The sequence below is a fragment of the Chelonoidis abingdonii genome, chromosome 2, assembly GCF_003597395.2.
Source record: "Chelonoidis abingdonii isolate Lonesome George chromosome 2, CheloAbing_2.0, whole genome shotgun sequence".
Lineage (NCBI taxonomy): Eukaryota > Metazoa > Chordata > Testudines > Testudinidae > Chelonoidis > Chelonoidis abingdonii.
The window spans coordinates 9,119,211-9,138,764 of NC_133770.1; the positions used below are offsets into that span (position 1 = coordinate 9,119,211).

The 19,554-nt window shown below is 45.9% G+C and overlaps 1 protein-coding gene across 3 annotated transcripts in view; it reads left to right on the top strand.

The window, feature by feature from the left end:
• GUK1 (guanylate kinase 1) overlaps positions 1–19,554 on the top strand; it is a 41,490-nt gene that overhangs the window by 5,474 nt on the left and 16,462 nt on the right. The window contains exons 1-3 of one of the 3 annotated variants that reach the window (XM_032803430.2): positions 12,300–12,399; positions 16,678–16,791; positions 18,985–19,026. In XM_032803430.2, coding sequence (XP_032659321.1) covers positions 16,680–16,791; positions 18,985–19,026 — 154 coding nt within the window. In that variant the 5' untranslated portion in view covers positions 12,300–12,399; positions 16,678–16,679. Of the gene's footprint in view, positions 1–12,299; positions 12,400–16,499; positions 16,554–16,677; positions 16,792–18,984; positions 19,027–19,554 lie in introns of those variants that run through there. The other 2 variants (XM_032803440.1, XM_032803424.2) reach the window with 2 other exon arrangements.

Genomic DNA, 19,554 nt, shown 5'->3' on the forward strand with positions numbered 1-19,554 from the left:
AACTGATTTTAGTAACATTAAACCGATTTAACCCTGCACCCATCCACACAATGAGGCCCTTTATATCGATATAAAGGGCTCTTAAAACCGGTTTCTGTACTCCTCCCCGACGAGAGGAGTAGCGCTGAAATCGGTATTGCCATGTCGGATTAGGGATAGTGTGGCCGCAATTCGATGGTATTGGCCTCCGGGCGGTATCCCACAGTGCACCATTGTGACCGCTCTGGAAAGCAATCTGAACTCGGATACACTGGCCAGGTAAACAGGAAAAGCCCTGCGAACTTTTGAATTTCATTTCCTGTTTGCCCAGCATGGAGCTCTGATCAGTACGGGTGGCGATGAAGTCCCAAATCCAAAAAGAGGTCCAGCATGGACCGTACAGGAGATACTGGATCTGTTCCAGACCGTTGTACATCTGCCGGGAAATAACGGGAGTGCATTCCTATTTTTGACCGCCCGCGCTCCGGCTAACCTGAGTGCCAGCCAGGAGCACTCTCAATCTGTGACAAAGAGGTACCACCGTTTCTGCCACTGTACGGTCTGCACTGGGAAGGAGGGCGAGAGATGCTTGCTGTCGTGCCGCCGCAACCCGTTTTCTACCAGCGCATGCAGTAGACATCGTAATTGAAAAAAGTCAAGAAACGATTTTTTTCACCTTTTCTTTCACGGGGGAAGGGGAGGGGGTAAATTGATGAGATAACCCTAACCACCCCAGACAATGTGTTTGGCCCTACAGGCATCGGGCGGCTCAGCCAAGAATGCAATACTTTTCGGAGACTGCAGGGGGACTGATGGATAGCTGGAATCCTCAGCCCCCTCCCTCCTCCCATGAGCGTTCATTGATTCTTTGGCTTATCCGTTACGCTGTCACAGAGAACCGTGCTGTGACTCTGTATCTGGCTGAAGTTTCAAATGCATTCTGCATGTCTATCGTATTTCTTAGCCTTATAGAACATTTGTTTCTCCTCTCATTCAGATCCTTTCTCTTTTCTCCTCTTGTATTTTCGTCATTCCCTGGCAGATGGTGGGTAACAAATAGGGCTTGGTAACAGAACGGCTGTAACCGTCCTCATCATAGCAAATGGGGGCTGAGCTCCATCAGCCCCCCCCTTTCATGTCTAAAGAAAGATTCTGTACTGCCTGGACTATCATAGCAGCAGGGATGCTGGGCTCTCTCCCCCACCTTGCCCCCCGTTAATGTCCTGCCTGGACTATCATAGCAGCTGGAGGCTGCCTCCCCCTCATTTTATCTCACTAAAAAGTCAGTGTTTCTTATTCCTGCATTCTTTATTACTTCATCACACAAATGGGGGGACCCTGCAATGGTAGCCCAGGAGGGTGGGGGGAGGGAAGCAATGGAGTGGGTTTTGTTGCAGGGCACCCCCTAGAATGGCATGCAGCTCATCATTTCTGCGGGATCTGACATGGAGCGGCTGTGCTGTCTGGTGACACTGGTTCTCTAGTACACTTGCCCCATATTCTAGGCAGGACTGACTCTATTTTTAGATACAAAACATAAAGAGGGAATGACCCGGGGAGTCATTTCCATTTTTGTCTTTGCACCCCCGGCCGACCTCAGCGAAGGTCAGCCAGGAGCACCCATGACAGCAGCAGACGGTACAGAACGACTGATAACCGTCATCTCATTGCCAATTTACAATGGCAGGCAGACGGTACCAGAAACGACTGATAACCGTCTCTGCTATCTTGCAAAGGCAAATGAATGCTGCTGTGTAGTGCTGCAGTACTGCCTCTGTCAGCGGCATCCAGTACACATACAAGTGACAGTGACAAAAGGCAAATGGGCTCCATGGTTGCATGCTATGGCGTCTGCCAGGGCAATCCAGGGAAAAAGGGGTGTCGAAATGATTGTCTGCCGTTGCTTTCACGGGAGGAAGGAATGAGTGATGACATTTACCAGAATCACCCGCGACACTGTTTTGCACCATCATGCATTGGGATCTCAACCAGAATTCCAATGGGCGGGGAGACTGCGGGAACTATGGGATAGCTACAGGATAGCTACCCACAGTGCAACGCTCCAGAAATCGACGCTAGCCTCGGTACATGGACGCACACCACCGAATTCGAATTATTGTGCTTTGTGTGGCCGCGTGCACTTGACTTTATACAATCTGTTTTACAAAACTGGTTTATGTAAAATCGGAATAATCCTGTAGTGTAGACGTACCCTTAGTCACGCTGTCTGAAGTGGCTCACAACTATGAGTGCCAGTCTCAGGTCAGACTATCAGAAAATGGGGCAGACGCTCCAAACTGGCAGTGTATTCTGTAATTCAATTTCACCAAGCCAGTAATAAATGTGCACTCCTGGATCACTATATTAGTCTTGCCGCAGAATCACAAACAGTCCCCTTAGGATCTCTGGCCTACCGTGCCACCCAGACAAACTGGACTTTGTGTTATTGATCACTGTACCATCACACTAGGTTGCTCCCAACCCGGAAGGGTCAGTCACTTACCCCAGATCCATGGACACTCTTGATCTCACACCAAAGACAACACTGATGGCCAATTTTTCTAGTAAACTAACTGAAGATTTATTAGCTAAGGAAAAGAAATGAGTTAGAAAGGTTAAAGCAGGTAAAATACATTAACAGGTGAGTCAAAGTTTGTAAGTCCAAAATGATAGCAGAGATGTAGTGATCTGCTTGGTTTCCATAAGTCTGTCAGGGTTACCCAAAATAACTTTGGGCATATCAGTCTTGCATCTGGAACGCAACCCTGTGAGTGTTTGGAGATACAGGATCATTCCCTTTAAACCAGCATAGGGCCTGCTCACAGAAGACAATCTGAACAGCTTCTTCACCTGCTTGGGTTTTGATGAATAGCACCTGCAGACTGTCTGAATTTCCATTGTCGAATACAATGACCCGTGCGTTGAAGTTAGCAATTTTTAACATTTCAAAGGCTTCAATCTCTTGTGATGGGTAAACGAAACGTAAACACAGTGTGATAGCCAGAAACAGTCCTTCATTAGTTTTTATGCAGTTTACACATCAAGTAAATTCTCATTTAATACTAACATGCACTTTTGATCTAGGTTTAATTAAGTACAAGGATATATATTATGTGATGTAGTGGGGGGGGGGGGATAGCCCAGTGGTTTGAGCATTGGCCTACTAAACCCAGGGTGGTGAGTTCAATCCTTGAGGGGGCCATTTAGGGGTGTGGGGCAAAAATATGTCTGGGGATTGGTCCTCCTCTGAGCAGGGGTTGGACTAGATGATTCTATTCTATGATTCATTCAACAGGTTACAGATAAGTTCAGACAATATCATTCACATTTCCTTTGAACCAAATTAATGTTGTATTGGAGGCCAAATTAGCAGGGGAGCACTTGGATAAGATGCAGGATCTGAGACCCCCTGAAGAGCTACTATCAGGCCTCACACAAAGGAACTAGTAAACTTCTGCAGCTGAGAGTGTCTTGGAGCACTTGGATTTGCCCTCTCTGAGGTAAAATCTACACTCTGGTATCAGACTGCCACCTTCATGCTGTTGAGTGTCTCAGCAGGGTTGGGGAGAAACAAAGCCTGTGGTTTTGCAGTAGTGCACTTTGTGGTAGGCCATCTTCAACAAATAGTTCAGTAAATGCTATTTTTGGCAAACACTGGCACAGTAGTGCCAACTGGCAGTGACCTAACATGTTCACTAGCAACCACCCACAGTGACTGCCTCAGCTATCTAATCTTATGGAAGGAAAATTGCTTCATTATTTGCAATTCACATATCACTATTTCCTTCACCACTCCAACCTCTCTTTAGTCTGCACAGGCCTGCTGTGATGATTGCCAGCAAAGATGGAGAAGTGGGAACAAATTTGGGAGGGGGGGGTAGGGTGGGGGAGGGAGAAATAAATGAAGCAGAATCAGGGATTTCTCTTATCTCTTTTGAAACCAGAATCCAATAGTGATGTTCAGTAGGATTGGTTGTGAATCAATCCTGCAGTGACCAACAGGGTAGTTGGCAATCCCTCATAATGTATAAAATAACATCCTTTAAAAATGTGGAATTAACATAGGAGTGACTCTGTTATAAACAGATAGTAGGAGTTAATAGAACAGAAGTACTTTATATCTCTTTTGACTGTAAAGGGTTAACAAGTTCAGTGAGCCTGGCTGTCACCTGACCAGAGGACCAATCAGGGGACAGGATACTTTCAAATCTTGAGGGAGGGAAGTTTTTGGTGGTGGTTCTCTCTAGGTTCTGAGAGTGACCAGACGTGCAGCCAAGTTTCTCTCCAATCTCTCCAATACAGGCTCTTATGTGCTCAGAACAGTGACTACTAGGTACATAAGGTGAGTTAGGCTTATGTTTCTCCTCTTTATTTGCAAATGTGCATTTGGCTGGAAGGAGTTCAATTGTGCTATCATAGCTTTCCTACTCCGATTTGAACCTTAGCGTTCATAACCTGAGAAGCTAGCATGAACCCCTCTAAGCTTAATTACCAGCTTGGATTTGATCTCGCTGCCACCAGCCAAAAATTCCAGGGTTTTGGCTCCCTCTGGTCTCCCCAAACCCTTCCCTGGGGAACCCCAAGACTCAGAAGCCCTGAGTCTTGCCACAAAGGGGAATAACCCACTTCCCTTCCCCCTCTCTCTCCCACCCAGAATTTCCTCTCTGGGCTAACCTGAGAGTTACTGATGCAACCTCTTTACATCACAATACCAAGAAGCATGTCTCCTCTCTTCCACAAAGAGACAAACCCCAAATACAAGGAAACAGAAAAGATTCTCTCTCTCTTCCGCCTTTGTCTTCCCCTCCCACCATTCCCTGGTGCGCAGAGATTCACGTCGAGAGTCTAACACACAAGATGATTTCCCCTCCCTTCTCGTTCCTTTAGCCTAGGCCAGCAGAGAAAAAAAACCAAAGTCTTAAAAGAAACACTTTATATTAAAAAGAAAGAAAAAAAGACATAAAAATATTTCTGTATCACGGTTGACATATGAATAAATGAATAATACCGGCATCCAAAAAGGAGCAACCAATTTAAACATTCCAGCAACTAACACATGTAAATACAAAAACAAAGCAGCTAACAGCCTATTATTTCTACCTTGTTACTTACAACTGGAACACGAAGATAGAAGCTTGAAATAGATAAAACTCCCCTCTCCTGACGCTGAGAGCAGACACGACACAGAACATACATTCCTCACCTTCACTTTACAATCACGGATTCGGGCAGATACATGATCACGTCTTGTTTTGGTTGTCTCTTTTGTTAGACCCCTTCCTGACAGGTAAAAGAGGAACAATTAACCCTTAGCTATCTTTTTGATGGCTTGTGCATGGAGTTCGGAAAGAGGTTAGTGCTGAATGGCTGGAAGCGAACTTTAATTTGTACTTGTATACTAGCTGGAGGGTATTCCATGTCTATGCTGAAAACACCTGTAACTAATACATCTTAAATTTCATACGAAAGATAATTTTTTCTGTTTTTCCCCCCACCTCCCCCTCCTTTTTCTCCCCCCCTCCCCCCCCTTCCTCCCCCCCCCCTCCTCCCCCCTCCCCCCCCCCCCCCCCCCCCCCCTCCCCTCCCCCCCCCCTCCCCCCCTCCCCCCTCCCCCCTCGCCCACCCCCCCCCTCCCCCCCCCCCGCCTCGCCCCCCCCCCCCCCCTCCCCCCTACCCTCCCCCCCCCCCTCCCCCCCCCCACCCCCCCCCCCCCCTCCCCTCCCCCCCCCCCTCCCCCCCCTCCTTCCCTCCCGTCCCCCCCTCCCCCTCCCCCCCCCTCCCCCCTCCCCCCCCCCCCCCTCCTCCCTCCCCCCCTCCCCTCTCTCCTCCTCCCCCACCCTTCCCCTCCCTCCCCCTCCTCCCCCCCCCCCCTTCCCCCTCCCCCTCCCCCTCCCCTCCGCCCCCTCTCCTCCCCCCCCCCCCCCCCCTCCCCTCTCCCCCCCCCCCCCCCTCCCCCCCCCCTCCCCTCCCCCCCCCCTCTCCTCCTCCCCCCCCCTCCCCCCTCCCCCCGCCCCCCCCCCTCCCTCCCCTTCCCCCCCCCCTCCCCTCCCCCCCTTTCCCCCCTCCCCCCCCCCCCCCCCCCCCCCCCCCCTCCCCTTTCTCCCCCCTCTCCCCCTCCCCCCCCTCCCCTCCCCCTCCCTCCCCCCCCCCCTCCCCCCACCTCCCCCCCCCCCCTCTCTTTAATTAAAAAGCTTTTTCTTGTTTACAGAACCTGATTGTTTTTTTTTTTAATTCTGGTGAGACCCAGGGGACTGGTTTGGATCCAACCAGGGACTTGTGGGGCGAAAGGAGGGGAAGGGGGAGAGAGAGGTTAATTTTCTTTCTGTGTTAGGATTCTTTCTCTCTCAGGGAGAGTCCTGGTAGGCGGAAAGAGAAGGGGGAGGAAGGTGAAATTTTCTCTCTGTTTTTAAGATTCAAGGAGTTTGAATCCACAGTGATCTCCAGGGTAACCCAGGGAGAGGAAGCCTGGGAGAGGCAATGGTGGGGGAAAGGGTTTACTTTCCTTGGGTTAAGATCCAGAGGATCTGGGTCTTGGGGGTCCCCGGGCAAGGTTTTGGGGGGACAAGAGTGTACTAGGCACTGGAATTCCTGGTTGGTGGCAGCGCTACAGGTTCTAAGCTGGTAATTAAGCTTAGAGGAATTCATGCTGGTACCCCATCTTTTGGACGCTAAGGTTCAGAGTGGGGAATTATACCATGACAGACTCTATTTACATTCTGACTCCCAAAGAGAAGGATAAGTGTTAGAAAATGTTCAATGACTATCCAGATTCAGAATTAGTTGAGATGGGGTGTTTTGTGTATAGTAGCTAGAGAAGAGAACTGGGTGTCAAAACTCCTGGATTATATGTTCCTGTCTCTCCCACTGGCTAGTTGTGTGACTTTGGGCCAGACACTTAGTCTTTTTGGCCCAGATCCACAAAGGTATTTAGGCTCCTAACTTCCATTGATTTCTTTTATCCATTTATAAATTCATCTAACATTTACCTCCTATTGATGGCATGAGATTTAATGTTTATAAAGCACTTTAGATACTTTCCTGAAAGACACTCTCCAGAGTTCTTACACAGTGGTTTCCTAAAGGAAGCTATAGACAACGGTTGCCCAAGTGCATCCTATCTGGTTGGTTCTCAGATTTACTCTTATTTCCTGCAGCTCTCATAAATGTCAGGCATCTTGAGTGTTATTCATAACTCATAACTTCCATTTAAAAACACAGCCTGCAATTCAATCAGCAAAACAGTTCGGAGTTACTAAAACAATGTCCTTTAATGGAACCGTACACATTTTATCCCCCTCTTTATTAAAAACATCCTATCCTGCTCCATAGGATTTTTCTTTTCTTTCATTCTGTCAGAGAAAAACGGAGTTCTCACTCTCTGGTTGGGTGCAGCAAGTCAGATACTTTATTATCTCTAGCAATTGTGGAGGGAGAGCGCTAAACAGGTCTCTCTACAGGTAAACAATTACAGTATTTATACCTTTTGTTATGTACAGTGATGAGCAACAGCTGCATTTTGTTTATACGTAGGTCATCTTGATATCTTATTTTTCTCACTTCTATTTAGACTATAGTCAATATTCCATGCTTTATCTAACAGGAGGTTGCAACAACTTCACACAGTTCTTTCCCAGTCACCTCCCACAAGCCTAGCTTCTACAAGTCTCGCATTATTAGGGTTACAGCTAGCCTGACTCTTGCTCACAGAGGGGCCTGTTTGCATTGAAATCCCTTTTCAAATCCCTGTCAGTTCTTGCTCTACTTCCACAATTCAAATACAAACATCTGTTTAAATCTCAGGTGGGATCCTTGTAATTATCAGGGCACATTTCTGGCTCTTCTACATAGCTGCCAGGTGGGAAACTGAGCAGCTTCTGAATTCAAGTTACAGCCCTTGCCTATCAAAAGGCACTGATGGAGGCTGTCAACAAAGTATCTCCAATAAAAAGCAATGGCTTCAGTGTCTTGTTCTGCAACACCCAGTTGGAGATGTAAGTCTGATGTGTCTGTACCAATAGGTAGCAGCTCTGTGTGTTGCTTTCAGAGTTGCTGGGTTGGGGGAACAAGAAATGCAAGTCTCATTCCCTCCCTCTAACATGGTCATCTTTGCTCAAAAGAGGGAGAGAGAAAGGAGGTGCATCTTCCCCCAGCATCCAAAGCTTCAACTGTTTCCTGGGTACTGTGACGTAGCTCTGTCCTTGTCTCCATGAGTCCTGTATTTCCTGGTGGATTTTGCTAGCCTCAGAGGCTCATAGTGACCCTCCACGTAGCCCTTCTCTCTCTAGAAGCAAGGGTCACAGCCTACTGAGATATTTTCGTCATAAGCTGGCAAGGGAGGTGAGGAGAAGCTCTCCTCCCTTGTGCAGTCTCTGTTGTCTCCCAGTCTCAGTGATTTGTCAGGGGGGCAAAGGGGAAAGACTGGGCCCGCCCTCTACTTCAGACACCAGCCCAGGGACCCTAATAGTATCAGGTGTGGTAGCTGCCTGTTAGAAAAAAGTTGTTTGAAATAACACCTCAAAGTTTGTGCAGGTAATGACACCTCCACCCCAAACCCAGATCTACCTTCTAATTAAGTAAAATGCTCAAATACAGTGGTGAATGGGCACAGCAAAAAGAAATGGTTATCCATCTTCTTGTCGTGTTCTCATACTGCTTCCAGCTACATCCATGCACATACGATTTTCTGATCATTGCAGTCCAAGTCACTGGAATATATTTGTGCTCAAACAGCTGGCATTCCAGGAGATGCTTCCTATTTTGAGGCTCTCTGCCGCAGTCACAGAGGGGGCCGGTGATGTAGCTCCACTCGATCATTACATCTCTAGACCACCCAGCTCGAGTGCAGAGTTGATTAAGGTGACACTATGTAGCCCTGGGCTGATCTGCACTGAGTGGTAGGGGCTCAACTGGTGGGAGCTGGAGTGCACATGTTACAGGGTTGTTTTCCTCTTGGTTGCTAAATTAACCCTGAGTGTGAGAGTGATAGTGTTAGGGGTTTAAGGGTGGCAAGAAAACTTGGTCATGACTTCGGTAAACTCAGCATCAGTGTTGCATCACATAGTACAGTGGTCCCCAACCTTTTCGTCTGGCGGGTGCCAGATGAAGGACTGTGGCAGTGGTCGAGCATCTGCCGAAATGCCACCAAATTTCTGCTGCATTTCAGCGGCGACGCCTCTCAATGACGCTGCTTGCCGCCGAAATGCTGCAGAAATTCAGTGGCATTTCGGCAGATGCTCGACTGCCTGCCAGGACTCAGGTGCCGCACGTGCAGGCACCACATTGGGGACCCCTGATATAGTAGATGTCTTGGATCTGTGCATTGCCTTGTGTGCTTGACTTTAATAGCAACATCCCAGCGTGTATCAGGAGGAGCAATGCCCATGAGGTTACCCATATTCCTTCAGTACTTTGGTGTGTTCCAAGTTCCTGTTGTGTTTGCTCCTTCTCAGATTTTATGCAAATACCCAACATGCATTGACCTCTGGTTGGATATCAGATTCCCCTGTCAATCCTAATGTTAGCATCCAATGATGCCAAAAGCTCAGCCAGGTAGAGTTCCTCATAAGGCCAGTTTTGTTAGATTTTTTTTTTTTTAACATGGATTGTTTGGGTAGAAAAAACAAATGTTGAAAGTTGGTGGGTTTTAATATTCAAATGGTTGGCTATTTTAAGTCAGATGTTTGTCCTGGCTTAGATGTCGCTTTCTTTTTCTGTTGCTTTTGTTCAACATCTTGGCACAGAATTAACTAGGAAAATGGTGTTGCCAGTTAACTTTCACAGAGGGCTGTAGGGCATGGTCTTAGAGTGTACTAGGAAGCCCAAAACTAGGTTTATTTTTCCATTTAACCTCCCAAAATAGTATTTTTTCAATATATTAATGTTTCCAGACCCCTTTTATCCTACCAGTTATCTGTTCTGTTTCCAGAACCTGAGCCTGAAAGCCGAAATGATTGACCATTTGTATTACGGTCACACCTAAAGACACCAATCATGATTATATCCTCAGTGTGCTAAGGTATATAGTAACAGCTCAGAGACCAGTGGAGTGTTTGATATGCACCTCTGTTCACATTCCCTTATAAGGGCAGACAAAGTATTTTTATAATTCCCAAATTATTTTACTGGAACAGTGTAATTCTACTTTGAGGCCAGCCTATGTAATAAGTCCTATTTTTCCTCTTAACATCACAAAGGTAATATACCGAGTATTTTGTTTAAAATGCCCCAGAGTGTATCATGGCAAACACTCCAGTATAGCCACACACGTGTTAGGTCAGATTTAGTGCTGCAAGTTTCTCGTTAAATTTCAAAATTAATTTTTGTATTGGAGAAAGATGCTAGGTTGACAGTTCTGGAGATGGACACCAAAATGATCAAATCTTAAAATGAGTTTAGGAGACTAGCTTTAGGCCCGAAGCCCTTTATTTAGCTACAGACCAAATATTGTACAAACAACTGCGCGAAGAGCAGCAAATAAGATCTTTTACCACTTACAAGAAATGGATTGTCTCTAAGGAACAAGAATAGTTCAGTCACCATGACTCAGTCAGTCTTTGGCCTTTATGCTGAGTTTGGGTGTCTTCCTCAAAGAAATACTGTAGCTCAACCTGAAATTATGGGCTTAATGCAGGGTTCCTTGGGTGAAATTATCGGGCTTGTATTATGCAGGAAGTCAGACTAGATGATCCTAATGATCCCTGTTGACTGTAATGTCTGTGCAGCTGCCAATGAGGGAACTGGTTGTGCAGGTGTTTTTTGTGCTGTGGGCACCTGTCTAGCGGGATCTAGACTGAGACCATCAGACTTGCTTTACAGAGGCCATTAAAGAGCCATCAGATAGTAACACCTCTTTCAGTTTCTACTGACGTGCGCTGGATTGACACTACTGATGTATGGGTGAAATCTTTGCATTCCATTACCGTCCAAAGGGTTTACTCACAGCTGTAATGCACACCGGGCTTTCTCAGTACAACAAAAAACATGGCAATAAATTATTTAAATTGTCCTGGCAGTTTTTAGCGTTTGTCTATCTTGCTGTCTAACAGGATTATGCTAAAAATAAGCCTTAAAGTAGTTAGAAACCAGTTACTTACCAGAGTCTTATTAGTATGCAATCTCCAGTTTGCCTGACGACCTCCTAAGCCATGTCATTTCCCCTGTTTAGACACAGACCTTTCTCCTTTATGACGCTCAGCCGAGTTACAAATCATGCTATTGACAAAGCCGTATTTGTAACTGTTACCAGAATGTGCAGAAATTAAACAAGGTTCAAAAACAGAGCTTGGCCCCTGCTCCTGGAATTAGTCTTAGCCCTGTGTTGGCTAGAATAGTTGTTCTTTTATGTAAAGAACTGTTGTCTGTTTTGTAGCACCAAATGGCTAGCTACAACCCTGTGCGAACGCATTTCTCCAGCCAGTGTAGACTGGGCTATGGGCATAGGCCCTGTTCAATATGATTGGTTTATGGTGACATTTATAAAACTTGCAATGAAATACGGACAGCAGAAACAGCAGGTAGAGGAGCTTGATATGATGATACAAAGGTGAAAATAGAAATGATGAGTGACATGAAGCATTTAAAAATCAGTAGTGGCATAGGTGAGAGTCAAGGTAATGACTCAAATTAGGTTGCAAAAATAACCCCATCTGTCTGCAGGACTTAGCTGGACATGGAATCTAGCATATGCCCATATATCACTAAGCAGTGGATCTATACTGTGTTCTTGTATATTGGTAGATCCAGAGTCAGTGTTATGTCAGTATAAAATTAAACTCAGCAGAGCTACTAGTGTAAATTCAGAGTGTAACTGAGATCAGAATCTGACCTAGTTCAGTTGCAATAACTTTTGCTATCTACGGAGAAAGGTATAGGTAAAATAAAGATCTGATTACTAAATTTTCCTCTGTTTTCACAGCTGTGCCTGAGAGCTCTGCATTGAGAATGCTGTCAAAGTTGACCCAGTTTTCCTTCTTTTATCTTGAATTAAATAGCAAACCCTTTCCTTTTTGTACTTGTTTTGATAGATGATCGTGTCTTTGCTGCTAAGATGTTCTTTTTATGGATGTGTAATATTTCAGATTAGTTACATATAAACAGTCACTTAAATTGGTCCCTTGTATTTCTTAAAAAAACAGAGTATGCTTTGATGTGGAAGGCTTATCCTGGCATTTACCAGAGTGTTACCTGGGCATGCCTGGAGATTTAGCAATAAGAAAAGTAGGAGAGTGGAAGAAACCACAGGAGGAGACTAAAGGTCAGCCGAGAGTTTTCATTGGCTCCTTTAAGGTGGAGACTCTGTAATTAAGGATTTAGATGGTTCACAAATAGCTCAGCTTTCTGCCTGCTCGCTCACATTATCAGTTTGTTGCTGTTACAAAGAGCTAGATTTTATACTTCGACTAAAGGGCATAAAAGTAAAAGGTAAGCCATGTAATTGAGGAATGCTGCTAATATGCCAGTGCTATTTAAGCAACCACTATTCTCTCTGCCTCCTTTCTGGATCAGCTTTGAATAGAGTGCAGTTCCTGTAACAAATTTTGTTTGCTTTAAATTTCCCTTTCCTGTTAGTGGCTGTTAACGGATAGGAAAATAAATGCGAGCAGAGAAAAGAAAATGTGAAAGAGGAGACAGCAAGTATTAAAAATATCCAAGCACTGCTGACTGGCATATACAAGCAGGAGACTAAAGAGTTCTGTGTTTCAGGCAGCTCAAGGAATTCTTGTTAGCAGGCAGATACTGTGGTGAAAAGTGAATTATTAACGCCTAGATAAGCAGCAAAGATCCAGTTGGCATTTGAGTGTCAGGGTGTGTTGGGGTTGATTTTAATTATGCCCATGGGAGAGCTCTCTTCCGCCGGCATAGAGCTGCTTCTTGGGAGACCTTACTGCACCGCAACTGCAGTGGTACAACTGTGCCATTGTAAGGTCTGTAGTGTAGATGTAACCTTAGTTACTACAATATTCAGCTTTTGAAGGGCTGAAGAAAAAGCTGCCTTATATATCTGGTGCTTTCCTAGAACAAAACAGTAATAATAATTTGCACTTGCAGAGCCTTATTGTTGGTAAAAGTATTTTAATTAAGCCTCATCATGACCTTATCACTTAGCGGTTATCCTTATTTTATGGATTGGGGAAAGTGAACACCGAGGCAGAGAGAGACTGAGTGACTTGTGCAAGTTCACACAGTGAGTTAGCAGCAGAGCTGGGAATAAAACGCGGGGCTTCTTATTCCTCATCCTCAGCTCTAACCATTAAGATCCTGGAGCCTCTTCAGTACTTGGCAAGTGGACTGGAATGCATTTTCTCCACTTTGGTATCTAGCATGACTTTTGAAATTTAGTGAGTACTCCGCCAAACACTATGGGCTGGAAGGAAAGACAATGTAGGTTGAAATTCTAACTGTGAGGTTTATTAAACAATGAATGTATATCGCAAGGAAAGTGATTGAAAACTAGATAGGATAAAGCACTAATAAATATGCTGTAGGGACCAGTTCCTGGGGAATAAATTAAATAATAATACAGACGCTCCCTCGGTTACGCAGACCTGATTTACGCAAATCCAGATTTATGGAAAAAGTTCCGTAAGTTCTGTAAACTTTTTTTTTGTATGTAATTGTCGGGTATACGTTGCCGACTTACGGAAAATTCGACTTACGCAAGGTGTTCCAGAATAGAACACTTGCGTAAGTTGGGGAGCATCTGTAAATCTAGTGTCTCTTCATTTTCCAGTTGCTATGTTTTTGTAAAAGTAAAATGGTACAGTCCCTACTTAACTAGTGCTTGTAATTAACTTCATGGGGGTTCTTTTGTAATAAAATAAATTTGCATTAGTAGAATTCTGTACAAACACTCTTTTGTATATATAAATTCCCTTCAGTGTATACAGAGATTAGTAGTTGTCAGGCAAGTGTCTGGTAATGCATAATATCCTGTATGGAGTATACAGAGGATTCGTGTGCTGATTTTGGAGCTTGCTGAATTGTATAAATATAGCGTCTGGATGGACTGTGGGGCTGTACAGATTAGAGTTAGGGATACACAAGTAATCCACCTGCTCTGTTCTACCTGCCCTGAGTCTGAGTTGTCACGTTAGGTAAGCCTGCAGTGCATATGTGACTGGAACTAATTCTGTAAGTGTCTAATTGTGTCTTTATGAGTTTGAGATGAGACCTACTGAATCTTCTAGTCCAGCAGCTGTTACTAGTGCAGGATTGTTCCTTTGGGGGTGCTCTGCATGCCAATACAGGATGCAATTCATCTGCACCTGTATGAGCGTTGGCTAAGTATTAACTCACCTCACACCCAGGGAATTATGCAAATGAACACACCCTCCCCCTCCCCCGCGCCCCCGATACTAGGTAAGCAAACAGTTGCTGGTAGGTTGTGTCTGGCCCAAGGTCACAGAATGAGTCAGTGTCACAATGGACTTGAGTAGAGGAGCTGCCTACCTTCCAGTTTAGAGTCGAAGCTCGGCTCACCCGTGGAGGGAAGAAGAGCACTGTGCCTGGGAATTGTGAAGTAATTCTCGCTCCTTGCGAAGTGCGATAAGAGGCTGGTTTTGTGTGTTTTTCACAGATCACGTCCTAACAGCCCATCTACCGCTGACCACCAACAGAAAGGCTTTATTTAACTTAAAAAAATATTACTCAATTCCGTCATCTGTCTGAAACAGCCCTCTTCCCTGTACTGTGCATGAGAGTAAGATCCTTGCTGAGAGTTATCTGCAGATGTTGATCCAAAAGAGGCCAGATCTGCAGAGAGAGGGCTTTTAGAGATCAGAATGTACATTGGGATTTTATTTAGGGGAGGCTGGGGAGGGGGAAGAGTAGTGGGGGCAGGAGTGTTACCTTTTAATTGAGGAAAGACTTCACTGGGATTTGAACCTGTAACCTTCAGTACAGAAGCTTCTACTGTTGGAGCTCAAGCTTGAGTAATTTCCGCTACTTTTGTAGCTGTAGTAAACCCTTATCCACTTGTGTGGCTCAACCACTAGAGGGAGACAAAGACCCACCCTCTCCAAGGTTGGGGTATGTTTGCACCCTCATAACAGGGTCCAAAATGTTGCAGCATAATGTACTTCTTTTGTAAACTTTCATGTAAGCCCAGTACTGATGAAAGTGCAATGGTTGATAGCCACGGGGATGGAAGTCCTCACCTAGCCACAGAACGGTGGCTTCAATCATCACAGTGCCTCTGGTATGACCTGGAGGGGCCAGCTCTAGCAATGAGGGGGTGTTGGGCACACTTACCCGTTCCGTCCTCTGCTGAGTTTGTCAACTATTTATGGTGGATGGGGGTTATGTGGACTCTTGTCCAAGGCAGACGGGACTGAGACCACCAAACAGCTGTCAGAGGGTAATGGTTTTCAGTCACTACCACTGGCCAGGATTTGGAAATGTGAAAGGTTCTGCAATGTGTTACCAGTCTCCTAAGACATGTCCGTCTCCCTGGGTTTTTCCTCTTTGAAATGAGCGGTTCAGCTTGGTCATGATGAAAGTTCTGTGGCAACATCTACAGTGCCTGGGTCAGTTGCTCTCTTACATCTCCGGCATTGTGATTCAAGCTTTTATGGCTGAATTGAATTCTCTTCCCCATCTCTCCCAAGCCGCATCATACATAGGTTTCTTATCAGTGTGTCACTTAGATCAGGAAATGTTATTCCACTGGCATCAGTGAAAATGAAAAATTGAGCTAAACTGGTTTTTTAGCAGTTTTACTTCTTTGAGACCTTGCAGTGCAGATGTTTTTGCTCACCTTTATTGTACACGTTTGGTAAACGAACATCACATTGTGAGTGTACAAGGTGTCATATTGGGATAACAGATGACATTTATAAAGACTGTAGGTATCCTGGGGGGAAAAACATGGTTTGGCTCAATAACTGAGTATAAAAGGGTCCCCTGACAACCTACAAACCAAATACCCATGTAAACATGCTTCTTCATACTGTCCAGCCGACGGAATACTAGTCCCTTTTGTGTTTAGAGAAAAGTCCATCCCTTGAGACTAAATGGTTCAGGGGCCAGGTAATAGGCAAAACCGAATCTTGTGCTCTCACCATGAATCCTGCCCAGCTTAGTGGCCACTGGCATCCATCTGACTGCTGTTCAGTGGGACTATATGAAGTGAGTTTGATCTCAGTTCAGTTCCTTGGGGGCACTTGCCCACGTCACATTGAATTCACCCTATACTTGGCACTAGCTGTCCCTCTTGTTAGCAGTCTCAGTAAAGAGGCCTTAACTGACTGGATCCTGGTGACTGAGCTCACTTTGGCCTAGGGATGTTCCCTCCAGATAAGGATTGAGGCACAGTGGGAGGAAATCTTGTCCTGTTGCTGCTCATCCTGTGTCCTCTCTCTCTGGAGAGAGGATGTTGCTCTCTAGGACTGTCAGTCCAGCACATTTCACCACCAGCACTAAACTAGTCACTTCAGCCATACATTGTGGGAATTTATGCTTCTCTGATTTCATATTTCCTCTCAGGTCCACTGCTACTGTTTCTTTTGATACCCCTTTTCCTCCCCTAGGCAGTGGCATTTGTTTGCTGATGATTGCGTAGTTGGCTGCAGTAGCTTGTAAGCGAAGGCAATGAACAGAAACCTTCCCCTCTGCCTGAGGCATCTGCTGGAATCTAAAGCTGGCATTTCTTATGATTGTGTGTTTCTAACCAAGAGATGTTTGTTTTTTCCCCCTCTGCAGCCATGACGGGACCAAGACCTGTAGTTCTGAGTGGCCCATCGGGTGCAGGAAAGAGCACTTTGTTAAAAATGCTCCTTAAAGACTATGGCAATGTCTTTGGCTTCAGTGTCTCTCGTGAGTATTTGTGCACAACTCAGCTGAGGGGGGGCAGGGAAAGTGAAACCGAAGCTTAATAACAGCCAAGGGCCTGACAGTGTAGTTTTCAAATAGTTAGCCCCCAAATCATAAAAATTGCATGTTAGCTGTTGTGGCTTGGGTTAATGGATCTATCTCAACTTGTGTGCTAGTAAGTATGTTTACATAACTTGGGCCAGGTTTTACTGCTGGTGTAAATGGACAGGACTCCAGTAACTTCATTAGAATTTCACCTTTTAAAGGGTTGATATTTTCATGCTACCCCTAACACAGCATGCAACGGATGTTTGTTCAGAGTCATCCCTTACGGTGGGGTAGGGAAGTAGAATTATCCCTGTTTTACAGAGGGGGGCCTAGGACACAGGAAGACTTAAGCCTGGTTTAAACCTAAAATGCAGGTCAACCTAGCTACATCGCTCAGGGCTGTGAAAAATTTCACAAGATGTGCAGTTTAGTTAGGTCAACCTAATCCTCACTATAGACACAGCTAGGTTGATGGAAGATGCCTCTCTAGGGGGTGGATTTACTACAGTAACGGAAAACCCCCTTCCATTGCTGTCATAAGTAGGGTGACCAGACAGCAAATGTGAAAAATCAGGATGGAGGATGGGGGGTAATAGGAGCCTATATAAGAAAAAGACCCAAAAATCGGGACTGTCTCTATAAAATCGGGACATCCGGTCACCCTAGTGGTAAGTGTCTACAGCAGCACTTGTAGTATGTACATACCTGTAAAAGGGTTTGGCCGGGGCTAGTCACTCTCCGGAGCGGTGGGGAACCACAGCGCCTTGCTACTTACTTCCAGTTGCTGATGGGGAATTAGCCTGGCTGCGGGAGAGTCTCTCGCTGGGGCAGCAATAGAGGCAAACAGAGTCAGTCATTTATGCCCGGCCTGTGGTTGGCGAGCAATAGCGAGTCAAGGGGTCAGGCCCTTAGGCAGAAGCTGAGCAACAGTTTATACAATTAGCGGGCCCAGGCCCTGAGTTGGGGCGGGGCAATACTGAGTTGAAGGCTCAGGTCCTCCGGCAGGAGCTGAGCAAAGGCAGGTAAACAACAAGCCTGAGCCCAGGGCGGACGCAGGCCCACCCACTCCACTGCGTCACAGCCCAGTGTCCTAGAAGCGGCAGAAGGCCTGCTGCTGAGTCAGTAGGGATCCTGACCACAACACATTGACATAGTCTAGCTGCAGCACTGCCAGAGCCGAGGGTCGGCTGCCCCCGGGCTACTTCGAACTCCCCTTCTGGAGATACCTGGGTCCAGACGGTGTCCTCCAGGGGGTCAAACAACCTGGGGTCCTCTGTGTAACTGGCGAGGGGCAGGCCGGGCTGCTCCTCCGGGCTCTGGTCGGCATCAGGCATCAGCAGGTCAGGCCAGTACTCAGGTCCGCTGTAAGTCACTGGGGTCTCCCAACCGGGAGCTATGTTGTAGGTGTCTGACCTCTCTGGTGGCTGCCTCCCGAATGAGCTCTGGGGTCGGGCTTTTATACTTCCTGTCCTATGCCTTGACCTCTGGGGGGTAAGTGCAGGACTCACTGTCTCCACCCACTCTGGTGTCGAGGGGGGCTCATCCCTCTTGGGAGTGGGGGGGAAAACGACACCGCCTCGCTACAATACATTAAGGGCTTGTCTACACAAGGAGATGGATGCACAGTAAGCTAGAGTGTGAATTTAAAGCACAGTAGCTACCCCACACTGACTCTCTCAGGAAGTTTACCTTGATGCACTGCCAAAGTTTATTAAGCTAATGAGCACAAAGGCATTCTTCGTGCACAGTAAGAATGTCTACATGGGAAGGCAGAGCACAGTAGCTAACGCAGGCTTTTTCTCTGTATAGACAAGCCCTAAGTAATTTGCCCAGTGTTACACAGGAAGTCTGTGCTGGAACAAGGAATTTTATCTGGGTCTCACAAGTCCCAAGCTAGGACCCTAACCACTGGACCATCCTTCTCCTCTATAAGCAATGACTGAATCATCTAATAATACCTGCTTAAAGCAACTAGAAACAAATGGTGCAAATTGGGTCCAGAAGCTTTGATCAAATTAAACAGAATCAAATTACCAAGTGATCGAATTGAAGCCTGTGTATGCTGCTGAGTAAGTGGCTTTGTATTGCTTTTATATTATTTTATTCTTGGGTGAATTACAAAATTACAGAGACTGTGTTTGCTTACAGATACGACAAGGCAACCAAGAGTCGGAGAAGTGAATGGCAAAGGTCAGTATATTGCACTTGTGTGTATTGTCAGATTAGGCAGGGCTACTGCTCTGAGAACTCTGGATGACATTTCCCGCTATGCCAAAGCTTGCAGAACCTGAGAGGAGTAGCCAATTTTGCTGGTAGACAATGAAGAGCAAACAAGGCTTGTAACCAATGGATAAAGTACATGTTTGAGCAAGTTTTGTTGTTTATGGGCATGTTCTGTGAAAGTGCAATTGTGGGGAAGTCAGATCTTATTTACTTAGAGTTTATGAAGTGTATTTACTCAGTACGTGTCCAATAACAGTATTTTACACTTACATAGGACCTTTCATTCTGAATGATCCCAAAGGGTCATATAAACTAAAGATACAAACTACACACAGGGATCGTTTCACCTTCAAATGAGATGCAGCTGCCTCTGTTGTAGGAGGTAGCAGCTGTGTAGTAGCACACAGCAACGTTACACAACAGTTTAGGACGGAATGTGCCGAAGTGCTGAGTACTCAGCAATTCTGATTAACTTCAGTGGGAGTTACTGAGTGC